The sequence below is a fragment of the Hyla sarda genome, chromosome 1 (assembly GCF_029499605.1).
Source record: "Hyla sarda isolate aHylSar1 chromosome 1, aHylSar1.hap1, whole genome shotgun sequence".
Lineage (NCBI taxonomy): Eukaryota > Metazoa > Chordata > Amphibia > Anura > Hylidae > Hyla > Hyla sarda.
In genome coordinates, this window is record NC_079189.1 from 404,471,011 (window position 1) to 404,485,241 (window position 14,231).

At 43.1% G+C, this 14,231-nt stretch overlaps 1 protein-coding gene across 1 annotated transcript; it reads right to left on the reverse strand.

The window, feature by feature from the left end:
- Positions 1-9,352: 9,352 nt before the first annotated feature.
- LOC130368670 (olfactory receptor 6N1-like) lies at positions 9,353-10,303 on the reverse strand. The gene has a single exon (XM_056572717.1). It carries the CDS (start codon positions 10,301-10,303, stop codon positions 9,353-9,355), a length of 951 nt encoding a protein of 316 aa, XP_056428692.1.
- Positions 10,304-14,231: the final 3,928 nt, after the last annotated feature.

Sequence of the window (14,231 nt, forward strand, 5' to 3'; positions counted from 1 at the left end):
AGAGCTGCAAGACGCCCCACCCCTCTGGCTAGGAGAGAATCTGTTGACCCAGAGACCGGTGAACGCAAGTGGCGGCTCAAAACAGCACTAGTCGATAGGGGTTTTGGGAGAGTGAGCAAACATTAAGACACGAGTCCGCTGATCAGTTGACAGGAATTATCGGAGCCTTTGCGGTTCAATACAGCCAGTCCTGACAGTGATTGTATGATCACACTCCAAAACCAAACATACTAACATGGGAGCAAAAGGCTCTAAAACTAAGTACCCTAAACCAGAGCCAGGGGAAACTTGCAAATGTTATGTAACCCGTGTTAGTCCAAAAAAACTATTACCTGATCAATCCATGGGTAGACGATTTAGCAGGCTGGACTGAGGTAATGGATGCTGCAGATCCATTCCCCAGAGACGGTGACAATAGTGTGTATCATATCGATATGGTCAAAGGACTATGTCTGGGTGATAAGGCAGCCTGGCCGCATTTCGATGCGGACCCTTCCTGGGACATGGATTATATGTCCAAGGGAGGGGAACAGTGGCTAGAAATAGCCCCCCATTGGTATGATGCAGGTAATAAGAAAAGGAATAAGAACCACAGCTGTCCCAAAGATGATAGGTCCCTTCATGAGATAGAACGGGAAATAAGTTTGAAAGGGAGAGACCAGAAATTTCCACCACCACCCCCTTCACCGTATAACAGACCCCCTCCAGTAGTGCCTCAGTACCCAGTGTTGACTCCAGATGAAGAAGATGCAGTCACAGCAGTCATAACTAGGAGAGCTCCCCAGCCACAACCTTTAGCAGAATTAGCATGAGAGAAGGGAGCTGCAGGAAGAGATAAGGACGCTGGTGCTCAAGGAGTTACTAGTGGGGGGGGGGTCCAGACCCGCAGTATGTCTGATAAACAAGAAGTAAGTAAAGAAGTTAAAATGTTTTCCCCTTTTCTAACAGCAGGACAGCACCTTATAAAAAGCCCATAGATCTAGAGACCATTGACAGGGAATACATTACAGATCACACTTTCAGCATTATACCTGAGTGCCCCGTGAGTCTTCTTGGGAGAGATCTGATTGTAAAGCTGGGATTGCAGCTCACAGTTGAATACAACGGTATCAGTATATACTCTAATGCTTTGCCCATTGTAACTCCACTGATTTTTACAAACATACAGGAACACCCAGAGCTAGGGGACATAGACCCATCACTGTGGGCAAATGGGGACTATGACACAGGGCTCATTGATTGCACACCATACAAAGCTACCCTAAAGGGAAGGCAGTACACCTGTATATCAGAAACAATACTCCCTTTCAAGAGAAAAACGTGATGGACTTAGGTCAATGATAGAAGAATTCCTAGAAAAAGGAATCCTGGAAGAGGTGATTTCACCCTACAGCACGTCCGTCAATCCAGTGACAAAGGCAGATGGTACTAATTGCTTTGTACAGGATTTGAGGGCAATAAACAACATCATTGTGCCTATTGCTCCTATTGTCCCAGATGTCAATTCACTTCTTTCTGCCATTCCTGCAGACGCTGTCTATTTCAGTGCGATAGATCTGAAGAATGCTTTCTTTTCTATCCCAGTTGATAAGGTTACCAGACCACTTTTTGCTTTTTCCTTTGACGGACGTCAACTGACCGGGTGCAGAATGCCCCAGGGATATGCTGATTCACGTGTTGTGTACAGCATAGTCCTCCAAGCCACATTAAAACCATGGTACTCCCCCCAAGGTTCTGTGCTGCTGCAATATGTCGATGATTTGTTGTTATGTAGCATGTCAGCGGAGGCCAGCATTCAGGATGGTTTATCACTGTTACAATGGTTATCAGGATGTGGTCACAAAGTGGCACTTAAGAAAATGCAATGGTGTAAAACGCAGGTGAAATATTTAGGGTTTGTCCTCACAAAGGGAGAAAGGAGAATCAGCACAGAAAGGGTCAAGTCTATTGCGGGCCTGGTCACCCCGCACACCAAGAAAGAAATGCTTTCCTTCCTTGGTATGATAAACTACTGTAGACAATGGATCCCTGATTGCTCCTACTATGACAATGTTCTGAGGCAAGCCACTCTGGAACAGAGTCCAGATTTGGTGAAATGGTCTCCTGGAATGTATGATGCATTTGATTATTTGAAATGTTCGCTCATGTCGAGTCCGGGGCTTGGCCTCCCTGACTATAAAATGCCTTTTCACATGTTTGCACACCAAAATTGTAAAACCATGGCGGGGTACTGACACAAGAACATGGAGGCAAGTTACGTCCTTGTGCATTTTTCTCAAAGGTGATGCCCACCTCTGTACAGGGGATGCCGGCATGTCTGCGTTCCCTTGCAGCCTGTGCAATGATGGTAGAACTGACAACTCCTATTACCCTGGGACTCTTGACCTTCCTGCACACCACACATGATGTTGTAGGCTTACTTAAAGGTGTACATACACAGCACATGTCAGCACAAAGATTGGTGCTATCCAATTTTGCAGAAAAATCCAAAAACAGGATTGATCTGCAAAGAGGGGAAGCCGTGCCTACCAAAACACAACGCATCTGTCTTCATTGCACATTTTTATACAGTTTCAGCTCTGCTAATCCTACATTCCTCACACTGCTTCACATGCTTTTCCCTTCACAACCTTGAGTCTCTCTACTGATGTTTCCACATCACTGATGCCAAGCAGTTAGTCACAGACTACATACACAGATGCATCACATGTTTGAGAAACAACCCTAACAACCCATTGATGATTCCTCACCAACACCTTGACTACCCCACTACACCATTCACTCACTTGCAGGTTGATTACACGCATATACCTAAAACAAAAGGAAAACAGGAATATGCATTAGTGATAGTGGACATGTTCTCCAGATGGCCAGAAGTCTTTCCTACAAAATCAGAGGATGCTAAAACTAGAGCCAAAATCCTGACCCAACAGATAGTCCCAAGGTGGGGCTGTCCTCTGGTCATTGAATCAGACCGTGGGCCGGCCTTCACCTCAAAGCTCAACAAGGAGATAGCAAGACTATTACAGGTGGAGTGGAAATTCCATATTCCATATCACCCAGAGAGTTCAGGGGTCGTGGAACGGATGAACAGAACAGTGAAAGACAAACTTAGGAAGGCCACTGCTGGAACATTCGAAAAATGGAAACAAATCCTGCCCATAATACTTGCAGAGATCAGAATGACACCTAATAAAAAGCTAGGGTTGTCACCATTTGAAATTCTAATGGGTAGGCCCTTCCCTACACCCTGGGCACAGCGCCCCCTAGTGATACAGGAAGGGGATTTGGACCTGATCAGAGATGAGTATGTTATTAATCTGATCAAGGTCCTCAGTAAAACTGAAGAAAAAGTTGCTTGTAAATCTCCCTCTCTTCCACAGGAACCAGCTCACCCATTCCGGGTAGGAGACCAGGTGATTGTCAAGGCCCTCCAGAAGGGAAAGAAGCCGGGGAGCTTCATCTACGGACAACCCACCGAGGTAGTCGCCATCACCAGAACAGCAGTCCTCACAGAGCAGTCACCCACCTGGATCCACGCCACAAGGATCAAGCTGTTAAAGAAAAGAGAGGTACTAACGGAGGCAGACAGCCTTGACCTCGAAAAAGGCGGAAAAGGGGTACAAACGGAGGCAGACAGCCTTGACCTCAAAAAAAGGCGGAAAAGGGGTACAAACGGGGGCAGACAGCCCTGACCCCCAACTAAGCGAAAGTCTCCATGAGTTCTGGCAGTTAATTGACAAGAATGACACCCCAAATCATACTGATAACAATCTCATTGACTTTTCTGACATGTAGTGACACGGAGAGCTATAAGCAAAATTACAAGCAGCAGAATCCTCTAATACCCCACACCATGGCTTTCAAGAATAAAAGAGCGGTATCTGATTCAACATATGAGGACACTTTAGCAATGGAAACAGGAGTCTCAGATGCCAATCTTTGGGTAGAATGGATGAAATACACAGCAGCTTCCATCAATAAAAGTAATTGTTATATTTGCGGGACTGCGAAACCACATTTGGGTACGGTGCCATTCACGCTTCCCTCAAATATAGAAAAATGTTTTTTAAATCTTTTCAACAATATTTCTAATAATGACACTGATTGCGGAACCTGGAAAATGAAATACCCTTTGCTAACAGAGACCCCACACTCAGGGGCAGGTATACACATATACCCAGGGAATTACACATGCTATAGGGGAGAAAAGGAAGGTGTCAATAGAAAGAACTTTACAAAGGGATATTGTGCTAGTTATAGCTCTGTAGAAGTGTCACTCACTCAGAACCAAGTTTTTTCAATAGGTGACATTTACTGGATCTGTGGCGATGGTAGAATAAGGTTCAAGCTAGAGGGCAAGTGGAAAGGAGAGTGTGCTCTAGCTAAAGCCATTATGAACATTCACATATTCACAGAAGGGGGAGAACACGTAAACTCTGCCACAAAAAGGATAAAGAGGTCAACACCTGCAGGTAGCTTCCATCCACATGTATACATAGACACGATAGGGGTCCCAAGAGGGGTCCCTGATGAGTTCAAAGCCAGGAATCAAGTAGCTGCGGGCTTTGAATCTATCTTTTCTATAATCACTGTGAACAAAAATGTAGACTGGATTAATTACATTTACTATAATCAACAAAGGTTTGTAAACTACACAAGGGATGCGTTACGAAGTGTTGCAGAGCAGCTCCAAGCTGATTCAATTATGACATTCCAGAACAGAATGGTCTTAGATATGATTCTGGCAGAAAAAGGTGGGGTGTGCAAAGTGCTTGTGGATCCTACATCATGCTGCACCTTCATACCTAACAACACTGGTCCCAATGGTAAAGTAACTATTGCAATACAAAAGTTAGAGGACCTGTCTAAAAAAAGAACTCAGGTATTACAGATCCCTGGGATCAATATTTTGGATGGTTTACTAACTGGAAACATGCATTAACACAATTAGCCATTATAATTTTTGTAATCATTATAGTTATTGCTGCATTTTCTCTATGTGTGATACCATGTATTAGGAGGTTGCTAGAAAAGGGAGTCGCCAATGCCACGGCCACATTTTACCAGGCCTCGCCCTCATTGGCTAATGAAGACACTACACCCAGTGGATACATGCAATACCTAAAACTCTACAGAGAAAGGAAGTTAAAAAAAGGAGAACCGTATAGTATAAAATAATATAAGGTTCTAAGAGGGGATTGAAGGGGTTACTGTATTGTATGTATCCATCACACAGTGTCTTTATCCTGTCAGCATTTAATGTTATCTCTTTTCTAGGAATGTAGCCGTGAAGGTTAATTAACCATATTAGGACTTCCTATTCTTACATGTGTTATGGCTTTCTCGATCATCTGTCTCTCCCATGAATTCTCTCAGAAACCTCCGTATACCTAATATTATAGGCTAGAGATTATACCAAATATTTGAGTGACGGAAGGAGGGGTGCAACCCCCCCCCCCCTATATTATGTGCTTACGGACTACTGAATAAACTAGAGTGAATTTGACCAGACAAACTGTTGTTACGTGTTATTTCTGGTAGATTCATTCTCCTGGATCCAGATAAAGACTTAAATCAAGCTAACCACCGAAGTTCGGTACCAGGGGTACTTAGATAAGATCAGATCTCCTTACAGTGCCCTGGTGCTGGCCCATGCTATATGGCCTACTACCCCCCCCCCCCCCTGTACATGGCGCCATCACAGACACAGTCACAGAATAGGGCAATGTGCACAGTGACATCACAGTATAGTGACATCTTCATATATAGTGATGTCACAGTACAGGGATAATAGACAGAGTTGTCACAGTACAGAGATAATACACACAGTGATGTCACCGTACAGGGATAATACACACAGTGATGTTACCGTACAGGGATAATACACACAGTGATGTCACCATAAAGGGATAATACACACAGTGATGTCACCATACAGGGATAATACACACAGTGATGTCACCGTACAGGGATAAAACACACAGTGATGTCACCATACAGGGATAATACACACAGTGATGTGACCATACAGGGATAATACACACAGTTTTGTCATAGTACAGGGATAATACACACAGTGATGTCACCGTATAGGGATAATACACACAGTGATGTCACAGTACAGGGATAATATACACAGTGATGTCACCGTACAGGGATAAAACACACAGTGATGTCACCATACAGGGATAATACACACAGTGATGTGACCATACAGGGATAATACACACAGTTTTGTCATAGTACAGGGATAATACACACAGTGATGTCACCGTACAGGGATAATACACACAGTGATGTCACTGTACAGGGATAATACACACAGTGATGTCCCCATAAAGGGATAATACACACAGTGATGTCACCATACAGAGATAATACACACAGTGATGTCACCGTACAGGGATAAAACACACAGTGATGTCACCATACAGGGATAATACACACAGTGATGTCACCGTACAGGGATAATACACACAGTGATGTCACCATACAGGGATAATACACACAGTGATGTCACAGTACAGGGATAATACACATAGTGATGTGACCATACAGGGATAATACACACAGTTTTGTCATAGTACAGGGATACTACACATAGTGATGTAACAGAGCGTGTGGTACATGGAGAGTTTGTAAAGAGGTTGGTGCTATAGAGAGGAACCTAAAATGTTTGTCTGGCAGATTCTGTAGAGACAAGTGTTGGCTGAGAGAAGACTTCATGTGGATAGTGTTGAGTGCAAATATTCGAAATGCTAATATTGGCACTTCGCGATTTCTCAAATATTTAAAATATAGCGATATTCGTAATGACGAATAGCAGTTATTTTTTTCTTCACAGTACACATAACAACGATGTGTACTGTGTAAAAAAAAATTGATTATCCCTCCCTGCTTCCAACTTGTGGTCCAAAGAAGGCTCCAATATTATTTACTGTGTGAGTCGGTGTGGAGCGCAAATATTTTGTATATGCGAATATGCAAATATTCGCGAATATCTGCATTTCCAGAGGACACTGATCCCTCCCTTCTTTTAGGGGAAAGATATAATCGCGCATGCGCACTATGCGAATTTCATTATGAATTTTTGCATGGAAAAAAAGGTAATGAACATAGCGTATATACAAATTTTGCAAACAGAGGCCGAATATTTGTCCATATATTCGTGAAATATCGCAAATTCGAATATGGCCCCTGCCGCTCATCACTAATGGTGGATAAAGAAGATAAGGCGAAGTGAACAACTCTGATGAGAGAAGAGGTCACCTGTGAGTCGCTAGATGTAACTGTAATCACTTATATGGTCTGCAGATCGCTTGGGTACAGCTGGTATATACCTCTATGTGGTCACTGTATGGGGGAATGTTGGTCTTTGTATAGTGTACTTTATCTAGTAACAGTATGGTAGTGTAAGTCAGGTATTAGTCATTTGCAATGCTAGTCATGGTGCGGTAGTATTATTTGTTCCTCGCCAGTAAGACAGGGTAGACTTCTCATCCCCCCCCCCCCCCTAGAAAAGGCAAGGGTAGACTTCTCATCCCCCCCCCCCCTAGAAAAGGCATTAAAGAGGTTATCCAGGGTTAGAAACACAGAGCTGATTTCTTCAAAAAACTGCACCAAACCTGTCCCCTGGTTGTGAGTGGTATTGCAGCTCAATTGCATTGTAATGAATGGAACCAAATTGTAATGCTGCTCACAACCTGGGGAAGTAATGGCAACTGTATTCATCATTCCCTTAAAAAAATGCTGGTTTATATGTGACTGTATGTAAGAGTGTCAGCATGCATGTATATATAAGGGTACATGCAGGCTGAGGAATCTTTGTCCAGAGAAAGTCCGGCAGAGATTTTAAGTGCTTCATACGCCAACTGGATAAGTTGGTGTTGGGAACGTGCGTATATGATATCACACCCCTATGTCTGTACATACTAAGATCTGAGGGTCATAGAAGTTTGATTGCTGCAACCACACTGTACAGTTGCCTGCTGATAGTTGTGAGTATATTAAAGGAAGAGGCTGGATATGATTAGGGCGTGGATGAGGGTGTGATTGAGAGTGTGACCGAAGGCGTGGTTAGGGGTGAGGCTGGGGCTATAGGCTCTAGCCCCGGGTATTTTGGAGACCTAGCAACGCCCCTGGTGGTGAATGGGATATGAAATCAGGATATAAGGGTGGGATTTAAAGAGTACCTGTCACCAAACTAAACTTTTAATATATTGTTCCTTATGTAATTATAAGACACTTTGCTATTTACTTGCTGTTAAAATTCTCAACCTTTGTATGTTTTTAATTTCCTTGAAAAATGGCCACTTGGTGGTTCTGTTCTGTTCCCTGCTGCAAATCAAACAGTTCGTTTGGTCTCATCCCGACCTGGCAGGAGACCAAACTCAGGAAGTGCATGTGGGGCATGGCGGGGCACGCCTCTCACAGGCTTCAGTAACATTGCGCCTCCTGGGGAACTCCAACTTTCTCCTGCTGGGTGCTCACACAATGTGAGGAAGGGGAAAGGTATGATACACAGCTTTTTAAACCTCAGAAATTTTTTTTAAGGGCGGGAAGGGTATTAAGAGTAGTTAGGGAATATAATCTGAGTTAGTTTAGAAATTATGGTCTGATGACAGGTACTCTTTGAAGGGATACTCAAAATCAACTGGTGCCCCGAAAATTAACAGATTTGTAAATTAATTCTATTTAAAAATCTTAATCCTTCCAGTATTTATCAGCTACTGTATGCTCCAGAGGAAGTTCTTTTCTTTTTGAATGTATTTTCTGTCTGACCACAGTGCTCTCTGCTGACACCTCTGTCCATGTCAGGAACTGTCCAGAGCAGGATAGGTTTGCTATGGGGAATTGCTCCTGCTCTGGACAGTTCCTGACATGGACAGAGGTGTCAGCAGAGAGCACTGTGGTCAGGCTGGAAAGAACTTCCTCTGGAGCATAGAGCAGTTGATAAGTACTGGAAGGATTAAGATTTTTAAATAGAAGTAATTTACAAATCTGTTTAACTTTTTGGCACCAGTTGATTAAGAATTTTTTTTTCCGACCGGAGTACCCCTTTAAGGATAGCATATAAGGACAGCATATAAGTTGGGATAGGAGGATGGAATATAAGGACCGTGTATGAGGTTAGGGTATGAGGTTATGAGTGTCACTGTTGCTTTTCTTCTCCCACAAGGTTTTGGTAGGAAGAGCGGGCAACACATGGTACTCTGTTACTGTACTAGATACTATAAGGAAAGGAATTTGAATAATTTTTGTTTGATCATGACCTTGGCACATTTTTCTTTATTTTAAATACAAACAAAACGTGTTAAAACACATTAAAGAACAAGTACTTAAAATGGTTTTATTTATTGTCTTTTCCCTTCTTTATCCTTTTGAAGAACTTTGTCACAGAGTCCTTCATCTCTTTATTCCTCAAGCTGTAGATAATGGGATTCAACATAGGAGTCACAACTGTATACAGTAAAGATAACACTTTGTTGATATCTAATGAGAATTTAGACATGGGTTGCATGTACATGGCTGTTATTGTACCATAATAAATCATCACAACAGTTAGGTGAGAGGCACATGTAGAAAAGGCTTTTTTTCTTCCAATGGCTGAGTGGATTCGTAAAATAGTGGAAATAATAAATATGTAGGAGAGGACAGTTAGGAGAAAGGAGCTAAATATTAGGCCAGTAGCCAATAGAGAAATGGCTGTCTCTGTAAACCGGGTACTGCTGCAAGAAAGTTTGAGAAGAGGTTGAGCATCACAGTAGAAATAGTTAATTTGGTTAGGACCACAAAAGACAAGCCTTGAGATTAATACAACTGGGAGGATGGGAGAAATGAAGCCACCGATCCAAGCACCAGAGGCCAACTGGTGGGAGGTCAAGTTAGTCATTTTGGAAGAATAATGCAAAGGACTACAAATAGCCAGATATCGATCGTATGCCATTGCAGTTAGTAGGTAACACTCAGAAGCCCCAAGAGAGCTGAATAAATACAATTGAATCATACAATTTTTAAAAGATATTGCCCCATTGTCTGTCACAAATCTAGACAACATCTTAGGTACAATGACTGACGTGTACCATATTTCCATAGCAGAAAGATGGTTGAGGAAATAAAACATAGGGATTTGCAGTTTATAGTTTGTTAGTACAGCAATAAAAATGATGATGTTGCCCGTAACTGTGAATGTATAGATTAATAGGAAAAGCAGGAACATGAAAGGGTAGAACTTTTTCAGGCTGGGGAATCCCAAGATGATGAATTCTGTCACAAATGTTTGATTTATTCCTCCTCCCATTTCATTTAATAGTTTCTAAAAGTAATGTACATAAAAGATCAATAAAAGTAACTTCGGATATATATATAGCAGTATGGCTCAGTTTCTTTCAACAACAATATTGACTAAGATTAGCACACTGTTTAGTTAGTGCACCAGCAACTAAATGTAAGACAACATTTACCATATTCCTCAACATGGCAGATTCCTATCAAAGAAAGTGTTGAATATCTCTGTGCTATTTAATACAGGTTATAGTTCAGGCTCTGATGATGATGCACTGTGGGTTATTTCTGGGTATTTGCCATATCTTAAAGAGAATAAACCAATGGGGCAAAAACATCCCCTGATCAGGGGCGTAGCTATAGAGGTAGCAGTTGCACCGTGGCCCTGGAGATTAAGGGGACCCCAAAGCACATATGCCCCATAAGAGACCAGTATTATTATTGGCATATGGGCCCCTGTTGTAGATTTTGTATCGGGGGCTAAGAAGCTAAAAGCAATGCCTCTGTTCCCGAGGATGGTGAGGATAAAGATTTTACCATATATAATGCATTGCCAACCAGGACTGACTGCTGCTTAAGATCAGGGAGCATGCAAGTCCTGGGGCAGATGTATCCACAGTTGTAGATTTATAAATTGCAGCTAATGCAAGAGACTAGCTAGTGGGGACATGTGGCCTGGGGGCAAGTAGGTCAGGATCTGGAGAGTTTCACATGACTGCAGGTGATTAAAGTGCCCCTGTTGTTAACAATAACTTTTTATATAATGTAGATAATACCATTATATGTATGTGTAAAATACATTGGTTAAATGTGTATATTTTTGTCCCTACCGCTATTGACTGTGTGTCTCTGTGAGGAGACCAAATACAGGAAATGAGGGCGGACAAGCAGCGTGAGGACAAGCTGTGAGGACAAGCTGTGTGCAGTGAGGACAAGCTGGGCTCTGTACACTGAGGACAAGCAGGGCTCTGTGCAGTGAGGACAAGCTGGGCTCTGTACACTGAGGACAAGCAAGGCTCTGTACACTGAGGACAAGCAGGGCTCTGTACACTGAGGACAAGCAGAGCTCTGTGCAGTGAGGACAAGCAGGGCTCTGTACACTGAGGATAAGCAGGGCTCTGTACACTGAGGACAAGCAGGGCTCTGTACACTGAGGACAAGCAAGGCTCTGTACACTGAGGACAAGCAGGGCTCTGTACACTGAGGACAAGCAGAGCTCTGTGCAGTGAGGACAAGCAGGGCTCTGTACACTGAGGATAAGCAGGGCTCTGTCCACTGAGGACAAGCAGGGCTCTGTGCACTGAGGACAAGCAGGGCTTTGTACACTGAGGACAAGCATGGCTCTGTACTCTGAGAAGAAGCAGGGCTCTGTACACTGAGGACAAGCAGGGTTCTGTACACTGAGGACAAGCAGGGCTCTGTACACTGAGGACAAGCAGGGCTCTGTGCACTGAGGACAAGCAGGGCTTTGTACACTGAGGACAATCGGGGCTCTGTACGCTGAGGACAAGCGGGGCACTGTACACTGAGGACAAGCGGGGCTCTGTACACTGAGGACAAGCAGGGCTCTGTACACTGAGGACAAGCAGGGCGCTGTGCACTGAGGACAAGCAGGGCTCTGTACACTGAGGACAAGCAGGGCTCTGTGCACTGAGGACAAGCAGGGCTCTGTACACTGAGGACAAGCAGGGCTCTGTGCACTGAGGAAAAGCAGGGCTCTGTACACTGAGGACAAGCAGGGCTCTGTGAAGTGAGGACAAGCAGGGCTCTGTACACTGAGGACAAGTAGGGCTCTGTACACTGAGGACAAGCAAGGCTCTGTGCAGTGAGGACAAACAGTGCTCTCTACACTGAGGACAAGCAGGGCTCTGTGCAGTGAGGACAAGCAAGGCTCTGTGCAGTGAGGACAAGTAGGGCTCTGTACACTGAGGACAAGCAGGGCTCTATACGTGAGGGCAAGCAGGGCTTTGTACTCTGAGGCAAGCAGGGCTCTGTACACTGAGGACAAGCAGGGCTCTGTACACTGAGGACAAGCGGGGCTCTGTATGCTGAGGAGAAGCAGGGCTCTGTACACTGAGGACAAGCAGGACTCTGTACACTGAGGACAAGCAAGGCTCTGTACACTGAGGACAAGCAGGGCTCTGTACACTGAGGACAAGCAGGGCTCTATCCAGTGAGGACAAGCAGGGCTCTATCCAGTGAGGACAAGCATAGCTCTGTGTACTGAGGCTCTGTAACATGCTACGGGCTCACACAGCAGGATGATTGACAAACTAGGAGCCTGCACAGAGCCCTGCTTATCTTGCCATCACTTCCTGTATTTGGACTCCTCACAGAGACACACAGGCAATAGCAGCAGGGACAGCTTTTTTTTTTTTTTAAATATGCAAACTTTTTAATCAATGTATATTACAAATATACATATAATGGTATTATCTACATTATATCAAAAGTTTTTGTTAATGGCAGGTGCACCTTAAGCCTCACAGCACAGAGGAAGAAGACAGGGACAAGTAAGATTTGTAAGTAATGTCTGTGTGCAGCAATATCTGCATGGAGTTCTAATTTCTCCTTATGGTTACATGGGTCGCCTCCAGGTAATCCAGTTTCCTACCACAATCCAAACGCATACCGTGAATAGACTGTTAGCCACTATGGAGACAGGGACTGATGTGATAACTTCTGTACAGTGCTGTTGAATATGTTAGCGCTATATACATGAATAAAATAATTTTGCATAATATTAATAGCCTAGTTGTTAGCATAAAGAGCACAGACTTGCAGAGATGTCTGGTCGGAGCCATGCTGAAAATTGCTGCGTGCATTTGTAAATAACAACACCATTGTAATATTGTAAGTTACAAAGTAACACACAATGTCATAAGATAAGAAAAGTTCTTTAGCTGGAATTCCACTCCAGTTTGTAATAAGTTAAGCTTAATAAGGTTAGTTTCTGGTTTGTTCCCATTGTAATTCTTTTGCTGGCCTTGTACATGTTTCTATACATTAATATTCCACCTCACCTTATTTCCTGGCTTATACCTTTCCAAAATAATCTTAGATGATATGGCACAGTGCACATGTGACAGTATTCACGTCCTGTGATTAGGCTTTGAACTGTAAAACTGGCTTTTAAATGCGAATTCAGGTTCTGCTGGGAATTTCCTTCTTATTTGACACACCTGGAACTTGTTTTTTTAATATTCCCCTGATAACACTTACCTACGCTGGTAATTTAATGACTGTCTACAAACAGAAATTAAATGAAGTTTTAACTGTTTCATTTTCTACCCTTTCAACACTAAGGCTATGTTCACACGGTAGAATTTCCGTGCACAATTCCGGAAGAATTTGGCATTAACTGCTTGATTGATTTCAATAGGATTCCGTAGTCCGATTCAGACTGTGCAATTTCTGTGTTTCAAATTCCGCTTTTCGCATTCCACAAAATATAAGATCAGTCTTATATTTTGTGGAATTCCGTGACAGAATCCCATTGAAGTCAATGGGGCTTGAATTTCAGTGGAATTCTGTGTTCTGAGAACAGTACAGGAATAATACACACAGTGATGTCACAGTACAGGAATAATACACACAGTGATGTCACAGTACAGGGATAATACACACAGTGATGTCACAGTACAGGGATAATACACACAGTGATGTCACAGTACAGGTATAATATACACAGTGATGTCACAGTACAGGAATAATACACACAGTGATGTCACAGTACAGGGATAATACACACAGTGATGTCACAGTACAGGAATAATACACACAGTGATGTCACAGTACAGGAATAATACACACAGTGATGTCACAGTACAGGGATAATACACACAGTGATGTCACAGTACAGGAATAATACACACAGTGATGTCACAGTACAGGAATAATACACACAGTGATGTCACAGTACAGGGATAATACACACAGTGATG

Coding starts and splice junctions, on each gene's coding strand:
- LOC130368670 (XM_056572717.1), bottom strand. CDS start 10,303: ATGGGAGGAGGAATAAATCAAACATTTGTGACAGAATTCATCATCTTG.